The 14,757-nt window shown below is 46.1% G+C and overlaps 1 protein-coding gene across 1 annotated transcript in view; it reads left to right on the forward strand.

Annotated features, from left to right (window-relative positions):
- The window catches only part of LOC134346439 (uncharacterized), a 72,888-nt gene that overhangs the window by 5,161 nt on the left and 52,970 nt on the right, over positions 1-14,757 (forward strand). Inside the window, exon 6 of the mRNA XM_063047808.1 lies at positions 235-891. Within this exon, the coding sequence (XP_062903878.1) occupies positions 235-891 (657 nt within the window). The remainder of the gene's footprint in view (positions 1-234; positions 892-14,757) is intronic.

A 14,757-nucleotide genomic window follows, 5' to 3' on the forward strand; every position in this document is an offset into this window, starting at 1 on the left:
TTCTGCCATTTTTGTCAGCACGCCTCTGTCCCCTCCCAGCAATCCCGGGAAAATTTTGTCTCCATCCCGGCGAAAATGCTCGCAAGAAGTTTGTTTTCCATTTATCCCAAGAATAGCGACTGCTGCCGTTCAATTGTGCCTGAGGGCAAGCGGTTTGAACCCCAGTCACGAGGCTGCCCAATCCATGGGGACTCTCTAATTCTCTGCTTCCCACCTCTCCCCACAAATCTACAGTCTCTGTGACTCTGGATGTGGAAACAGCAGGCCCGGGGCTTGAGGTATCGGCCGACCTGAAGAAAGTGAAATGGACTCGGTCCCCGCCGCATCTCCCTGACACGGAGAAGAGGTTTACAGTCGGGGCCTGTGTGCTGGGATCGGAGGGATTCACATCGGGGAGACATTACTGGGAGGTGGAGGTGATGGGGAATCGGCGCTGGAGGCTGGGAGTCGCCGCAGAGTCTGTGGAGAGGAAGAGAGGGGTTAAACTGAAAACAGACAAAGGATTCTGGATCATTTGGCGCCGGGATGATGAGTTCAATGTGAACACTTCCCCTCCAACCCGTCTCCCTGCTGATCGCATCCCTGGGAGGGTGGCTGTATATCTGAGTTATGAGACTGGGACAATTTCATTTTACAATGCGGAGACCAAGACCCATCTCCACACCTTTACTGGGAATAAATTCACAGGGAAACTTTATCCTTTCTTTGGAACTGTGGATGAAAACAAGTGGGTCAGAATCTGCTCCGTCCCCCTGCGGATCTGTAAACGAGCCGGGTCCAGGCATCAGCGTCAGATGCTGGGCTCAGCAACTGCGGAAAATCTCACTGACAACAGATTGGCACTGAAAGGGTCCCTTTTAATCCCCAAATTCCGCACTGTGGTGATCCAATGAGCCTAGAAATAGATCTGGTGTCTAAATAAATGTGGGAAAAGTGGACTAAAAAAGAATTACTGAAAAAAATAAAAACTATTGATCCATTAATTTTAACGTGTTAACTGCATTGTGAGCACAACAGAAATATTTTTTGTGAAATTATAAAGATTGAATCAATCGCCCTTCGCCTGAGCTCCGCAGATCAGCAGCAATCGCAGTTCGCGGGTCCAGAGCTCCCGGCTCCCCAGGGTCCTGAGGTGTAGAGAGCAGTGTGAACGTTGCAAATGGTGGTGCCACTGGCTGGGATAGGTGAGTCGAGGGTAGTTGTAAATGGATGGCAGGGGTCAAATCCGACATCGCCATAAATGAAAGAAGACAAAATAAATGCTGGGGATGTGAGAATGACTGAAATTCAAGTAGTTTGAATTCATTGTTGAGACCTGAGAACCAGGAGAAAGATGAAATAAGGAGAGATGGGTGAGGATTGGGAACTCACAGACTGAAGGGGCAGGAAAGGCACAAACTCTGGGCACCCTTAAATAGCTCCCTGATGTACTTGAAGAGCCATGACCTGCAGGGTTACCAGGTATTGAGGGTGGTGACAAATGAACACACTCTAGAACCATTTGGAGTGTTTGTGAATGAAGGAACCTTTCTGGGGAAAGAAAAATCAATGGTGGTTGATCGGGGTGTTGTACATCTGATGTAATCGATAAATTCTCTGCACTGTCCCAAATAAAATCAGGGTTCTGGCTGGCATAGTGTAACAGTGATTACATCGGCTACTCCCAACTCCATCTCCAATTACCTACATTTGATCCTGACCGGAGGGTCTGGAGTCCTCATGTTCTCCCTGTGACCGCTCTGAGTACTCTGGTTTTCTGTCATATCCCAAAGACAAGCAGCTCGCTCGAAAGTACCCAACTATCAGACAGTGGGTGTGGCTGGAAGGGGTAATTGGGTGGGGGAGGGGAGCTGATAGCAAAGAGAGAGAGAATAGGGTTGAGGGAAATGAGTGGAGGAGTGGGACTGACAGTGACCTGATGGGTCGAATGGTTCTTCAATGTAAGGAAAAGAACAGGGTATTTCACAGCTTTAACTACAGGACTTCAAATTCAATCGATTTCTTGCTTGTATTCCATCTCAATGCCCTCCAACTTGATGGCATGAATATCAATTTCTCAGACTTCTGGAAAGTGCACCCCCACCACCCCATTCCCCATTCCTGTTACCTTCTCTCACCTTATAACCTTACCTGTCCATCACCTCCCTCTGGTGCTCCTCCCCCTTCCCTTTCTCCAATGGTCTTCTACCCTTTCCAATCAGATTCCCCCTTCTCCAGATAAAGATCTCTTTCACCAATCAACTTCCCAGCTCTTTACTTCACCCCTCTCCTGGATTCACCTGTCACCTTCCACCTTCCTCCTCTGACTTCCCATCTTTTTCTCCAGTCTTGATGAAGTGTCTCAGCCCAAAACATCGACTGTTTACTCTTTTCCTTAGATGCTGCCTGGCTGCTGAGTTCCTCCAGTGTTTCTTTACAGCATCAGTGATCTCTAATTGGGATTGGATTCCCACCGAGTTCTGTCTGGAATTTGTACATTCTTCCCGTGACCACATAGGTTTCTTCCCACATTCCAATGACATATGGAATCTGGAGCCTGCTTCATGCTAATTATCCAATAACATTTTCTGTTAATAGAATACCAGCCTCAATAAACAACATTTAACATTATTGCTAGGGTATAGTTTTAAATGGACGACAACACACAGATTACAGCAGCTGACGTCGCATGTTTCGACCTGCACGAGGGCAGTCAGTGGCCAGTAAATGCTGGCCCTGCTGCCAATTTCCCCCTTTCCATAAGCAAATATTTGAAGGGTCTCAGCCCGAAATATAGACTGTTTACTCTTTTGCATGGATGCCTGCTGAGTTCCTCCAGCGTTTTGTGTGTATTACTTTGATTTCCAGCATCTGCAGGTTTTCTCTTGTTTGAAATATTTACTTGCCCCTTGTCCAGCCGAGAGATACAACATTTTGTTTTCGTTCTTGCTGCATTACTCTTTCCAGCAACAAGTGGGGATCCTCGCAGTGAAACAGATATTTGGGCCTCTTGCCATCCCCATTATCTGGTTGAAAACACCATTGTAATGAACTGATCTTCCAAACATTCCTTGGTTGCATTGGCGGAGTCCTGAATTCAGGGCATTAACAGTAGATGATCAAGGATGAGGGTCACTGTAGATATACCCCTTTCCCTCTCTCTGTCCTTCTCCAGATGATCCTCAAACTCAGTCCTTTCCCCTCACTCACTCTCCAGCCCCATGAACCTCACTGGAACTGGAAGGCCCCACGAGAGAGTGAAGGGTCAAAGGCCTTCTCCCACTGCTCCCAGTATGGATTTCTTTCTGCCCCTCCATCTCTCAGTCTTCCATTGCCTCTTTTCCTCCGCATGTCCCTCAGCCTTATTCACATAATAAATCGGTACACTTCACCTGATCAAGGACTGTGTCAGCAACCCGGGTTGGAAAAACTCTATGCAATGATCACAGGAGCAAACAGGGTGCAGGAAAAGGTGGGGTGAAAATGTATTGGAGGAACAGATCTGAGGCAGGGCGCACGGAGCATAAGGGTCGAGTCGTCGTGCGCTCTGGGTTGGGCCGAGTAACGGGGGAGGCTCCGCTGCCACTTCTAGCTGCCGGGCTGTCGATTGGGTTGGGCCCCGAAGCCGACACTTAATCCCGGATGGTCGGGCTCCTTCCTTAAGCCGAGTCACGGTGGTGGAGGCCTCCGCTCCAGCCGAGCCTCGGGCTCGATTTCCGAGGTCGGCGCCGGAGGCCTCACTTCCGGCAACTGTGGATGGCCACCAACGGGGCTTTACGGTGGTCGCTCCGGGGAAGCGTCTGGGGCACCTTGAGGTCTCCGCTGTCCCTTCTGTGTGGTCGCAATGGGCCGTGTCTCCAAGCGCTCCGGCTCGGTAGCAGACCGCGGGTCTCCGGGAACGTGGTGCGCCTCGCTGGTCGGGCCCGGAGTTTAAGAAGCATTTCTGGCGCGGTGCTCTCCAGCTGGGTCAGTAGCTTCGCCAGGGGGTTGTTGATCTAGATTGGTGGTTTAGGAGGGTTTCTCGGGTGGAGGATAGCGGAGAGGGCAGTTTGCCCGGGAGAGCCGCCAGTTACCAGCGCCATCTCTAACGGATCTTTTTACCGACCAATTAAAGAAACTAGAACTGCAGCTCGATGACCTTCAGCTTGTTAGGGCCATTGAAGAGGTGATAATCAGGAGCTACAGGGAGGTCGTCACCTCGAGGCTGCAGGAGACAGATAAATGTGTGACTGTCAGGAGAGGTAAAGGAGGGCGCTTTCCAAAGCATCTCATCCGGCTGGCTAGTGCTGAAGGGGGCTGGCCAGAAAGAATTTCAGTCTACAAATGAGTGAATTCGAATGAATCAAGGACGGTAGTTGAAGGCCAGGGTTTCAGGCTGGCTGGTTAGGTGGATTGAGTGGGTGGGGACTTTGGTGGGGAGAAGCCTAGTAGTTTGGAAAGTTAGCTTGTAGCCTATGGCTGCAAAAGGTGGGGGGGGGGGCCGGTGAGATTGAAGGGGGAGACCGGGAGATTGTGGAATACACCAGCAGTAATGGTAGCCAAAAAAAAGGGGTGCATCAAGTGAAAGACCTGAAGTAATGGGGAAAATGGGTGAATTGGAGGAATTCAAACAACAGGAATTCTGCAGATGCTGGAAATTCAAGCAACACACATCAAAGTTGCTGGTGAACGCAGCAGGCCAGGCAGCATCTCTAGGAAGAGGTGCAGTTGACGTTTCAGGCCGAGACCCTTCGTCAGGACTAACTGAAGGAAGAGTGAGTAAGGGATTTGAAAGTTGGAGGGGGAGGGGGAGATCCAAAATGATAGGAGAAGACAGGAGGGGGAGGGATAGAGCCAAGAGCTGGACAGGTGATAGGCAAAAGGGGATACGAGAGGATCATGGGACAGGAGGTCCGGGAAGAAAGACAAGTGGGGGGGACCCAGAGGATGGGTAAGGGGTATATTCAGAGGGACAGAGGGAGAAAAAGGAGAGTGAGAGAAAGAATGTGTGCATAAAAATAAGTAACAGATGGGGTACGAGGGGGAGGTGGGGCCTTAGCGGAAGTTAGAGAAGTCGATGTTCATGCCATCAGGTTGGAGGCTACCCAGACTGAATATAAGGTGTTGTTCCTCCAACCTGAGTGTGGCTTCATCTTTACAGTAGAGGAGGCCGTGGATAGACATGTCAGAATAGGAATGGGATGTGGAATTAAAATGTGTGGCCACTGGGAGATCCTGCTTTCTCTGGCAGACAGAGCGTAGATGTTCAGCAAAGCGGTCTCCCACTTTGCGTCGGGTCTCACCAAAGCCACATCGGGAGCACCAGACGCAGTATATCACCCCAGTCGACTCACAGGTGAAGTGTTGCCTCATCTGGAAGGACTGTTTGGGGCCCTGAATGGTGGTAAGGGAAATTTATAGAATTGGAGGAATTTATAGTTCTGTATAAAATTAAAGGTCAGAAGGAAGGAGAAAGAGGATTTAGAGCCCTTAATCCTTTGAAAGTGGCAGCAACATTGGAGAACCAAATAGGTAAAGGATTCCAGGCCAAGATTTGGTCAAATGGATTGCTGAAAATTTGTTGCAAAGACATTGACCAATATAACAGTGCTAAAATGGTGGGAAAATTGGTTGTGAAAGTGGGGTGTATTACTCTGAAAGGAAGGAGTTAAGGGGGTAGTGTATGGTATTTGATCTGGCATCTCTGAAAAGGAAATTCTGGACAATATTAAAGGTGGTCAAGTGATTGAAGCCAAACGATTAAAATCAAGAGAAGGTGGTAATTGGGATTCCCCTGTTCTTCTGGTTTTAGCAGGTGATGTTCTTCTAACTAGAGTCTACCTTGTGTGCATATCTTATCAAGTTAGAGAATACATTAGGCCTCCCTTACGCTGTTATAATTGCCAGATATTTGGACATGTTGCTGGTTCATGTCGAGGTAAAAGAAGATGTATGAAATGTGGAGAGGATCAGGATATTAAAGCATGTAAGGCAGCAGTACCTAAATGCAGTAACTGTGGAGGGGACCATATAGCGGCGTTCAGAGGATGTGAGTATTTCAGTAAGGCAAAGCAGATTCAGGATGTTAGTATCCAACAAAAATTATCATATGCTGAGGCAGTAAAGAAAGTTGATAGAGAGCAAAGGATAAGTAAAGATTGGAATGATGGGGAGTCAGTTCATTCTGAGTTCTCCAACTATGGTTCCTTCAGGCATGTTGTTGATGACTAAAGAGTCTTTTTTGGCGTTTGTTGTTGACGTACTGGTTGGGGCTAAAATTACAACAAAGAGGTCGGATATGATTAAAGTAGAGATAAATAGAGGGATAGCTCAAGTGAAGCGGCCTGTGGAAAGCAGCCAGTGAGTGAGTGGGCCAGTGAAGGAGTGGAGCTTTGAGGCTTTGACGAGAAGAGGCGGAGGACAAGCTAGATCTCAGTTAGTCTTTACGATGCCTCCTGAGATGGTGATGTGCCTCTCATGTGAGATGTGGCAGTCTTGGGGGAACGCTCCTCTCCCGCAGAGTCACATCTGCCAGAAGTGCATACGGCTGGGCGATCTGGAAGACCGTATAAGGAATCTGGAGCAGCAGCTGGATGACCTTTGACTCATAAGGGAGAATGAGGCAGTCATAGATGAGAGCTACAGGGAGGTAGTCACACCTAGGCTGCCGGAAGCAGGTCGTTGGGTGACAGTCAGAGGGGGGAAAGTGAAGCTGAGCAGACGGACAGTGCAGAGCACCCCTGTAGCCATTCTCCTGAATAATAAGTCTACCGTCCTGGATACTGTTGGCGGGGATGAACGACCAGGTGTGAGCCACGGTGGCAGGGCCTCCGGCACTGAGTCTGACCCGGTGGTGCAGAGGCATGGGATGGAGAAGAGGAGAGCTGTCGTCATTGGAGACTCTATAGTCAGGGGAGCAGACAGGAGATTTTGTGGACATGAGAAGGACACCTGCATGGTTTGTTGCCTCCCGGGTGCCAGGGTCGGGGTTGACTCTGACCGGGTGCACGATATCCTGGTACGAGAGGGAAATCAACCAGAAGTCGTGATGCATGTTGGGGCCAACGACATAGGCAGGAAGAGGGATGAGGTCCTGAAGTGTGAGTTTCGGGAATTAGGCAGAAGGCTGAAGAACAGGACCTCAAGGGTGGCGTTCTCAGAATTGCTGCCAGTGCTACGTGACAGAGATGGTAAGAATTGGAGGAGATGGCAGTTGAATGTGTGGCTGAGGAGTTGGTACAGGGAGCAGGGTTTTAGATTTTTGGATCATTGGGATCTCTTCTAGGGAAGGTGGGACCTGTACAGATTGGATGGGTTGCACCTGAACTCGAGGGGGAGCAATATCCTTGCAGGTAGGTTTGCTGGCATGGTTCAGGAGGGTTTAAACTAATTTGCAAGGGGGATAGAACCCAGAGCGATAGAGCAGTGAAAGAAGTGCATGGAGTAAAGCCAGATCCAACATACAGAGATGCTTCGAGGAAAGAGAAGCAGAATAAATGGTGTAAATATAGTAAGGTGGAAGGGTTGAAATGTGTGTACCTCAATGCAAGAAGCATCAGGAACAAAGGTGGTGAACTGAGAGCTTGGATACATACATGGAATTATGATGTAGTGACCATTACAGAGACTTGGCTGGCACCAGGGCAGGAATGGATTCTCAATATTCCTGGATTTTAGTGCTTTAAAAGGGATAGAGAGGGTGGAAAAAGGGGAGGAGGGGTGGCCTTACTGGTCAGGGATACTATTACAGCTAGAGAAAGGGTGGGTAATGTAGCAGGATCCTCCTTTGAGTTAGTATGGGTGGAAGTCAGGAATAGGAAGGGATCCCTCCTGACGAAGGGTCTCGGCCTGAAACGTCGACTGCACCTCTTCCTAGAGATGCCGCCTGGCCTGCTGTGTTCACCAGCAACTTTTATGTGTGTTACATAGGAGCAGATTGGGAGGCAGAATTTGGAAAGGTGCAAAAATAACAGGATTGTTATCATGGTTGACTTTAACTTCCCTATTATTGATTGGCACCTGATTCGTTCCAAGCGTTTAGATGGGGCAGAGTTTGTTAATTGTGTCCAGGACGGATTCCTGTCAGAGTATGTGGACAGGCCGACCAGGGGGAATGCCATATTAGATCTGGTACTAGGTACTGAACCGGGTCAGGTCACAGATCTCTCAGTGGGTGAGCATCTGGGGGACAGTGACCACCACTCCCTGGCCTTTAGCATTATCATGGAAAAAGATAGAATCAGAGAGGACAGGAAAATTTTTAATTGGGAAAGGGCAAATTATGAGGCTAGAAGACTAGAACTTGCGGGTGTGAATTTTTGCAGGGAAATGTACTATGGACATGTGGTCGATGTTTAGAGATCTCTTGCAGGATGTTAGGGTCCGGGTGAGGAAGATAAAGAATGGTAGGGTGAAGGAACCATGGGTGACAAGTGAGGTGGAAAATTTAGTCAGGTGGAAGAAGGCAGCATACATGAGGTTTAGGAAGCAAGGATCAGATGGGTCTACTGAGGAACATAGGGAAGCAAGAAAGGAGCTTAGGAAGGGGTTGAGAAGAGCAAGAAGGGGGCATGAGAAGGCCTTGGCAAGTAGGGTAAAGGAAAACCCCAAGGCATTCTTCAATTATGTGAAGAAAAAAAGGATGACAGGAGTGAAGGTAGGACCAATTGGAGATAAAGGTGGGAAGATGTGCCTGGAGGCTGCGGAAGTGAGCGAGGTCCTCAATGAATACTTCTCTTCAGTATTCACCAATGAGAGGGAACTTGATGACGGTGAGGACAATACGAGTGAGGTTGATGTTCTGGAGCATGTTGATATTAAGGGAGAGGAGGTGTTGAAGTTGTTAAAATACATTAGGACGGATAAGTCCCCGGGGCACGATGGAATATTCCCCAGGCTTCTCCACGAGGTGAGGGAAGAGATTGTTGAGCATCTGGCTAGGATCTTTATGTCCTCGTTGTCCACGGGAATGGTACCGGAGGATTGGAGGGAGGCGAATGTTGTCCCCTTGTTCAAAAAAGGTAGTAGAGATAGTCCGGGTAATTATAGACCAGTGAGCCTTACAACTGTGGTGGGAAAGCTGATGGAAAAGATGCTTAGAGATAGGATCTCTGGGCATTTAGAGAATCATGGTGTGATCAGGGACAGTCAGCATGGCTTTGTGAAGGGCAGATCGTGTCTAACAAGCTTGATAGAGTTCTTTGAGGAGGTGACCAGGCATACAGATGAGGGTAGTGCAGCGGATGTGATCTATATGGATTTTAGTAAGGCATTTGACAAGGTTCCACATGATAGGCTTATTCGGAAAGTCAGAAGGCATGGGATCTGTTCTGGGACCTCTACTTTTCGTGATTTTTATTAACGACCTGGATGAGGGGGTAGAAGGGTGGGTTGGCAAGTTTACAGATGACACAAAGGTTGGTGGTGTTGTAGATAGTGTAGAGGACTGTGAAAGATTGCAGAGAGACGTTGATAGGATGCAGAAGTGGGCTGAGAAGTGGCAGATGGAGTTCAACCCAGAGAAGTGTGAGGTGGTACACTTTGGAAGGACAAACTCCAAGGCAGAGTACAAAGTAAATGGCAGGATACTTGGTAGTGTGGAGGAGCAGAGGGACCTAGGGGTACATGTCCACAGATCCCTGAAAGTTGCCTCACAGGTTGAGAGGGTAGTTAAGAAAGCTTATGGGGTGTTAGCTTTCATAAGTTAAGGGACAGAGTTCAAGAGTCACGATGTAATGATGCAGCTTTATAAAACTCTGGTCAGGCCACACTTGGAGTACTGTGTCCAGTTCTGGTCGCCTCACTATGAAGGATGTGGAAGCATTGGAAAGGGTACAGAGCAGATTTACCAGGATGCTGCCTGGTTTAGAGAGTATGAAGTATGATCAGAGATTAAGGGAGCTAGGGCTTTACTCTTTGGAGGGAAGGAGGATGAGAGGAGACATGACAGAGGTGTACAAGATAATAAGAGGAATAGATAGAGTGGATAGCCAGTGCCTCTTCCCCAGGGCACCACTGCTGAACATAAGAGGACATGGCTTTAAGGTAAGGGGTGGGAAGTTCAAGGGGGATATTAGAGGAAGGTTTTTTACTCAGAGTGGTTAGTGTGTGGAATGCACTGCCTGAGTCAGTGGTGGAAGCAGGTGCACTAGTGAAGTTTAAGAGACTACCAGACAGGTATATGGAGGAATTTAAGGTGGGGGCTTATATGGGAGGCAGGGTTTGAGGATCGGCACAACATTGTGGGCCAAAGGGCCTGTACTGTGCTGTACTATTCTATATTCTATGTTCTATAGTTGTTGGAGCTGCAGAGAGATTCCTTGATATAAAACATTTCGCCGGAAAAATTACATGAGTATATGACAGACAAACAATCACTGAATACTTCCTAGTTGTCGGGATCAGAGAGTACAGAGGAGCTTTATGTGGATGAAGAGGCCAATAATTAGTATCTCGATGTTTTTAATATTACAATGGAATGCAAGAAGTTTATCTGCAAATGGGCCAGAATTAAAATGATTTGTTGGAACTTTTAAAGACAAGCCTGATTTCATCTGTATACAGAAGACATGGTTAAAGCCTCATTTGGATTTTGAGAGCTGACAGAACAGGTAAATCTGGTGGAGGGTGTGCAACTTTCATAAAATCAGGACTCCAGTTTAGAAGACTTGATATTAAATTTAAACTTGAAATTGTGGCTGTGGAGGTTTGGAGCTCTCGTGGTCAAATAACTTTGATTAACTTTTATAAACCAGGTAATATGATATTATCAGATTTGGATGAAATTATGAATAAATTAAGATCCCCAGTAATCTGGGTTGGAGATTTCAATGCCCATAATCCTATATGGGGTAGCGAAAGTAAAGATAGTAATGGAGTGGTAATGGAGGAGTTTCTAGATAAATACAACATGGTACTGCTAAATGATGGAAGGCCTACAAGATTTAATATTGTATAGAATACGTGTAGTCACTTAGACTTATCTATCACTTCCTCAAACTTAGCTAGGGTTGAGGAATGGGATGTTATGGACAGATACACACTAGGAAGTGATCACTATTGTATATTATGTCAATTTGGTAGAAATTTGATAGTACAAGTTGAGGAGAGGTCTGCTAGGTATAATTTTTCTTTGGCCCATTGGGATGAGTACCAGGAGAAAGCTGTGGATATAATAGAAGAGATTAATAGCGAGGGCTCCATAGATGATTGGAATGAATCTCTCTGTTCTGTAATTCATAAAGTTGCTCAGTTGACTATTCCGCTACGGAATGTACTTAAGGCTCGAGCATTAGTTCCGTGGTGGAATAAAAATTGTGATACAGCAGTAAGGAACAGAAATAGAGCTTACAGGAAATTAAGAAAGTACCCAGTGTTAGATTATGTTATGGAGTATAAAAAGGAAAGAGCAGTAGCAAGGAGAGTAATTAAAAATGCAAAGAGGGATAGTTGGAGAAGATTTTGTGGAACCCTGAGCCCTGAGACACCTATAAAGCAGCTATGGACGATCATTCACAGAATGTCAGGGAGATATGGGAAACCATCTATCCCAGCTTTGCTGGAAGGAGATACTGAAGCTGTAACCAATAAGAAAAAGGCTGATATGTTTGTAGAGGTGTTCCAAGCGTTACACAGTTCTGGAGAGTTAGGTGATTTGAGAAAGGAAATTATGTTAAAGGAAAGTTGGAAATTGGACAGGAGTTTGGATGATAATAGCTCCATAAATTTGTTTTTCTCCCTTCACGAATTGCAGGAAACTGTCCAATCAGGTTCAAACACTTCTCTTGGTAGGGATGGACTGTGTTATGAATTGCTTAAGCATTTAGATGACTCTGTATTAATAGAAATTCTAGCCTTGTTTAATTCAGTGTGGAAAGAAGGAAAATTACCAGTAGAATGGAAGCATGCGGTGGTAGTTCCAGTTTTAAAGCCAGGTAAGGATGCGTCTAGTCCTAGTTCGTATCGGCCTATAGTTTTAACGTCAGTGCTTTGTAAAACAATGGAACGAATGGTCGCCAACAGACTTGTGTATTTTTTGGAAAATCAGGGACATTTTGCTGCCTATCAAAATAGTTTAAGAAATGGACGATCAACAGTGGAATCTGTTGCCCTTTTAGGTCATGATATTAAAAAAAAGCATTTCAAAATAGAGAAGTAATGGTAAGTGTGTTTCTAGATATTGAAAGTGCATATGACTGACTATGGAAGGATGGCTTATTAATTAAACTCTATGATGCGGGAATTAGAGATAGAATGTTTAATTGGATCAAAGATTTCCTTAAGAAAAGGCCAATTCAAGTAAGAATAGGTGGAACAAGCTCCAAGTCAGTTAAAATAGGTAATGGTACCTCTCAAGGAAGTGTCATTAGTCCAGTTCTTTTTAATGTCATGATAAATGATATCTTTGATCAGGTAGGGACAGCACTTCGTAAATCATTGCTTGTAGATGATGGTGCAATCTGGAAAAGAGGAAGAAGCATCAAGTATATATTAAGTCAAGTACAAAAGGTTTTAAGATCGATTGAAAACTGGGCTAATAAATGGGGAACACACATCAAAGTTGCTGGTGAATGCAGCAGGCCAGGCAGCATCTCTAGGAAGAGGTACAGTCGACGTTTCAGGCCGAGACCCTTTGTCAGGACTAACTGAAGGAAGAGTGAGTAAGGGATTTGAAAGTTGGAGGGGGAGGGGGAGATGCAAAATGATAGGAGAAGACAGGAGGGGGAGGGATGGAGCCAAGAGCTGGACAGGTGATAGGCAAAAGGGGATACGAGAGGATCATGGGACAGGAGGTCCGGGAAGAAAGACAAGGGGGGGGGGTGACCCAGAGGATGGGCAAGAGGTATATTCAGAGGGACAGAGGGAGAAAAAGGAGAGTGAGAGAAAGAATGTGTGCATAAAAATGAGTAACAGATGGGGTACGAGGGGGAGGTGGGGCCTTATCGGAAGTTAGAGAAGTCGATGTTCATGCCATCAGGTTGGAGGCTACCCAGACGGAATGTAAGGTGTTGTTCCTCCAATCAGGATTTCTGCTTCTAAGTCCAAATACATGATTTTTGACTTTAGAAGAAAGATTCCTGATTGTGAACTGTGTCTATATGATTCTCCACTAGAAACAGTCAAGGTATTCAAGTTTTTAGGTGTCTGGTTTGATGAAAGACTTACTTGGAGCGTTCATATAGATTAGCGGGGGCTACTGAGGTGACTTTAACCTAGAATGGTTGGGGGGTGGGAATCAAATTAAAGAGGCTAGGCGTGAGGAGGTTAGTTCACAACAGAGGGATGGGAACCAGTGCAGAGAGACAGAGGGGTGTAAAGTGAGCGTAGAAGCAAAAAGTACAAAGGAGAAAAGTAAAAGTGGCAGGCCGACAAATCCAGGGCAAGCATTAAAATGGGCCACTTTTCAACATAATTGTACAACGGCTAAGAGAGTTGTAAAAGAGCGCCTGAAGGCTTTATGTGTCAATGCAAGGAGCATTCGTAATAAGGTGGATGAATTGAAAGTGCAGATTGTTATTAATGATTATGATATAGTTGGGATCACAGAGACATGGCTCCAGGGTGACCAGGGATGGGAGCTCAACGTTCAGGGATATTCAATATTCAGGAGGGATAGACATGAAGGAAGGGGAGGTGGGGTGGCGTTGCTGGTCAAAAAAGAGATTAACGCAATAGAAAGGAAGGACATAAGCCGGGAAGATGTGGAATCGATATGGGTAGAGCTGCATAACACTAAGGGGCAGAAGACGCTGGTGGGAGTTGTGTACAGGCCACCTAACAGTAGTAGTGAGGTCGGAGATGGTATTAAACAGGAAATTAAAAATGTGTGCAATAAAGGAACAGCAGTTATAATGGGTGACTTCAATCTACATGTAGACTGGGTGAACCAAATTGGTAAAGGTGCTGAGGAAGAGGATTTCTTGGAATGTATGCGGGATGGTTTTTTGAACCAACATGTCGAGGAACCAACTAGAAAGCAGGCTATTCTGGACTGGGTTTTGAGCAATGAGGAAGGGTTAATTAGCGATCTTGTCGTGAGAGGCCCCTTGGGTAAGAGTGACCATAATATGGTGGAATTCTTCATTAACATGGAGAGTGACATAGTTAATTCAGAAACAAAGGTTCTGAACTTAAAGAGGGGTAACTTTGAAGGTATGAGACGTGAATTAGCTAAGATAGACTGGCAAATGACACTTAAAGGATTGACGGTGGATATGCAATGGCAAGCATTTAAAGGTTGCATGGATGACAACAATTGTTCATCCCAGTTTGGCAAAAGAATAAATCAAGGAAGGTAGTGCACCCGTGGCTGACAAGAGAAATTAGGGATAGTATCAATACCAAAGAAGAAGCATACAAATTAGCCAGAGAAAGTGGCTCACCTGAGGACTGGGAGAAATTCAGAGTTCAGCAGAGGAGGACAAAGGGCTTAATTAGGAAGGGGAAAAAAGATTTTGAGAGAAAACTGGCAGAGAACATAAAAACGGACTGTAAAAGCTTTTATAGATATGTAAAAAGGAAAAGACTGGTAAAGACAAATGTAGGTCCCCTGCAGACAGAAACAGGTGAATTGATTATGGGGAGCAAGGACATGGCAGACCAATTGAATAATTACTTTGGTTCTGTCTTCACTAAGGAGGACATAAATAATCTTCCAGAAATAGTAAGGGACAGAGGGTCCAGTGAGATGGAGGAACTGAGTGAAATACATGTTAGTAGGGAAGTGGTGTTAGGTAAATTGAAGGGATTGAAGGCAGATAAATCCCCAGGGCCAGATGGTCTGCATCCTAGAGTGCTTAA

The sequence above is a fragment of the Mobula hypostoma genome, chromosome 5 (assembly GCF_963921235.1).
Source record: "Mobula hypostoma chromosome 5, sMobHyp1.1, whole genome shotgun sequence".
In the NCBI taxonomy this organism is placed as follows: domain Eukaryota; kingdom Metazoa; phylum Chordata; class Chondrichthyes; order Myliobatiformes; family Myliobatidae; genus Mobula; species Mobula hypostoma.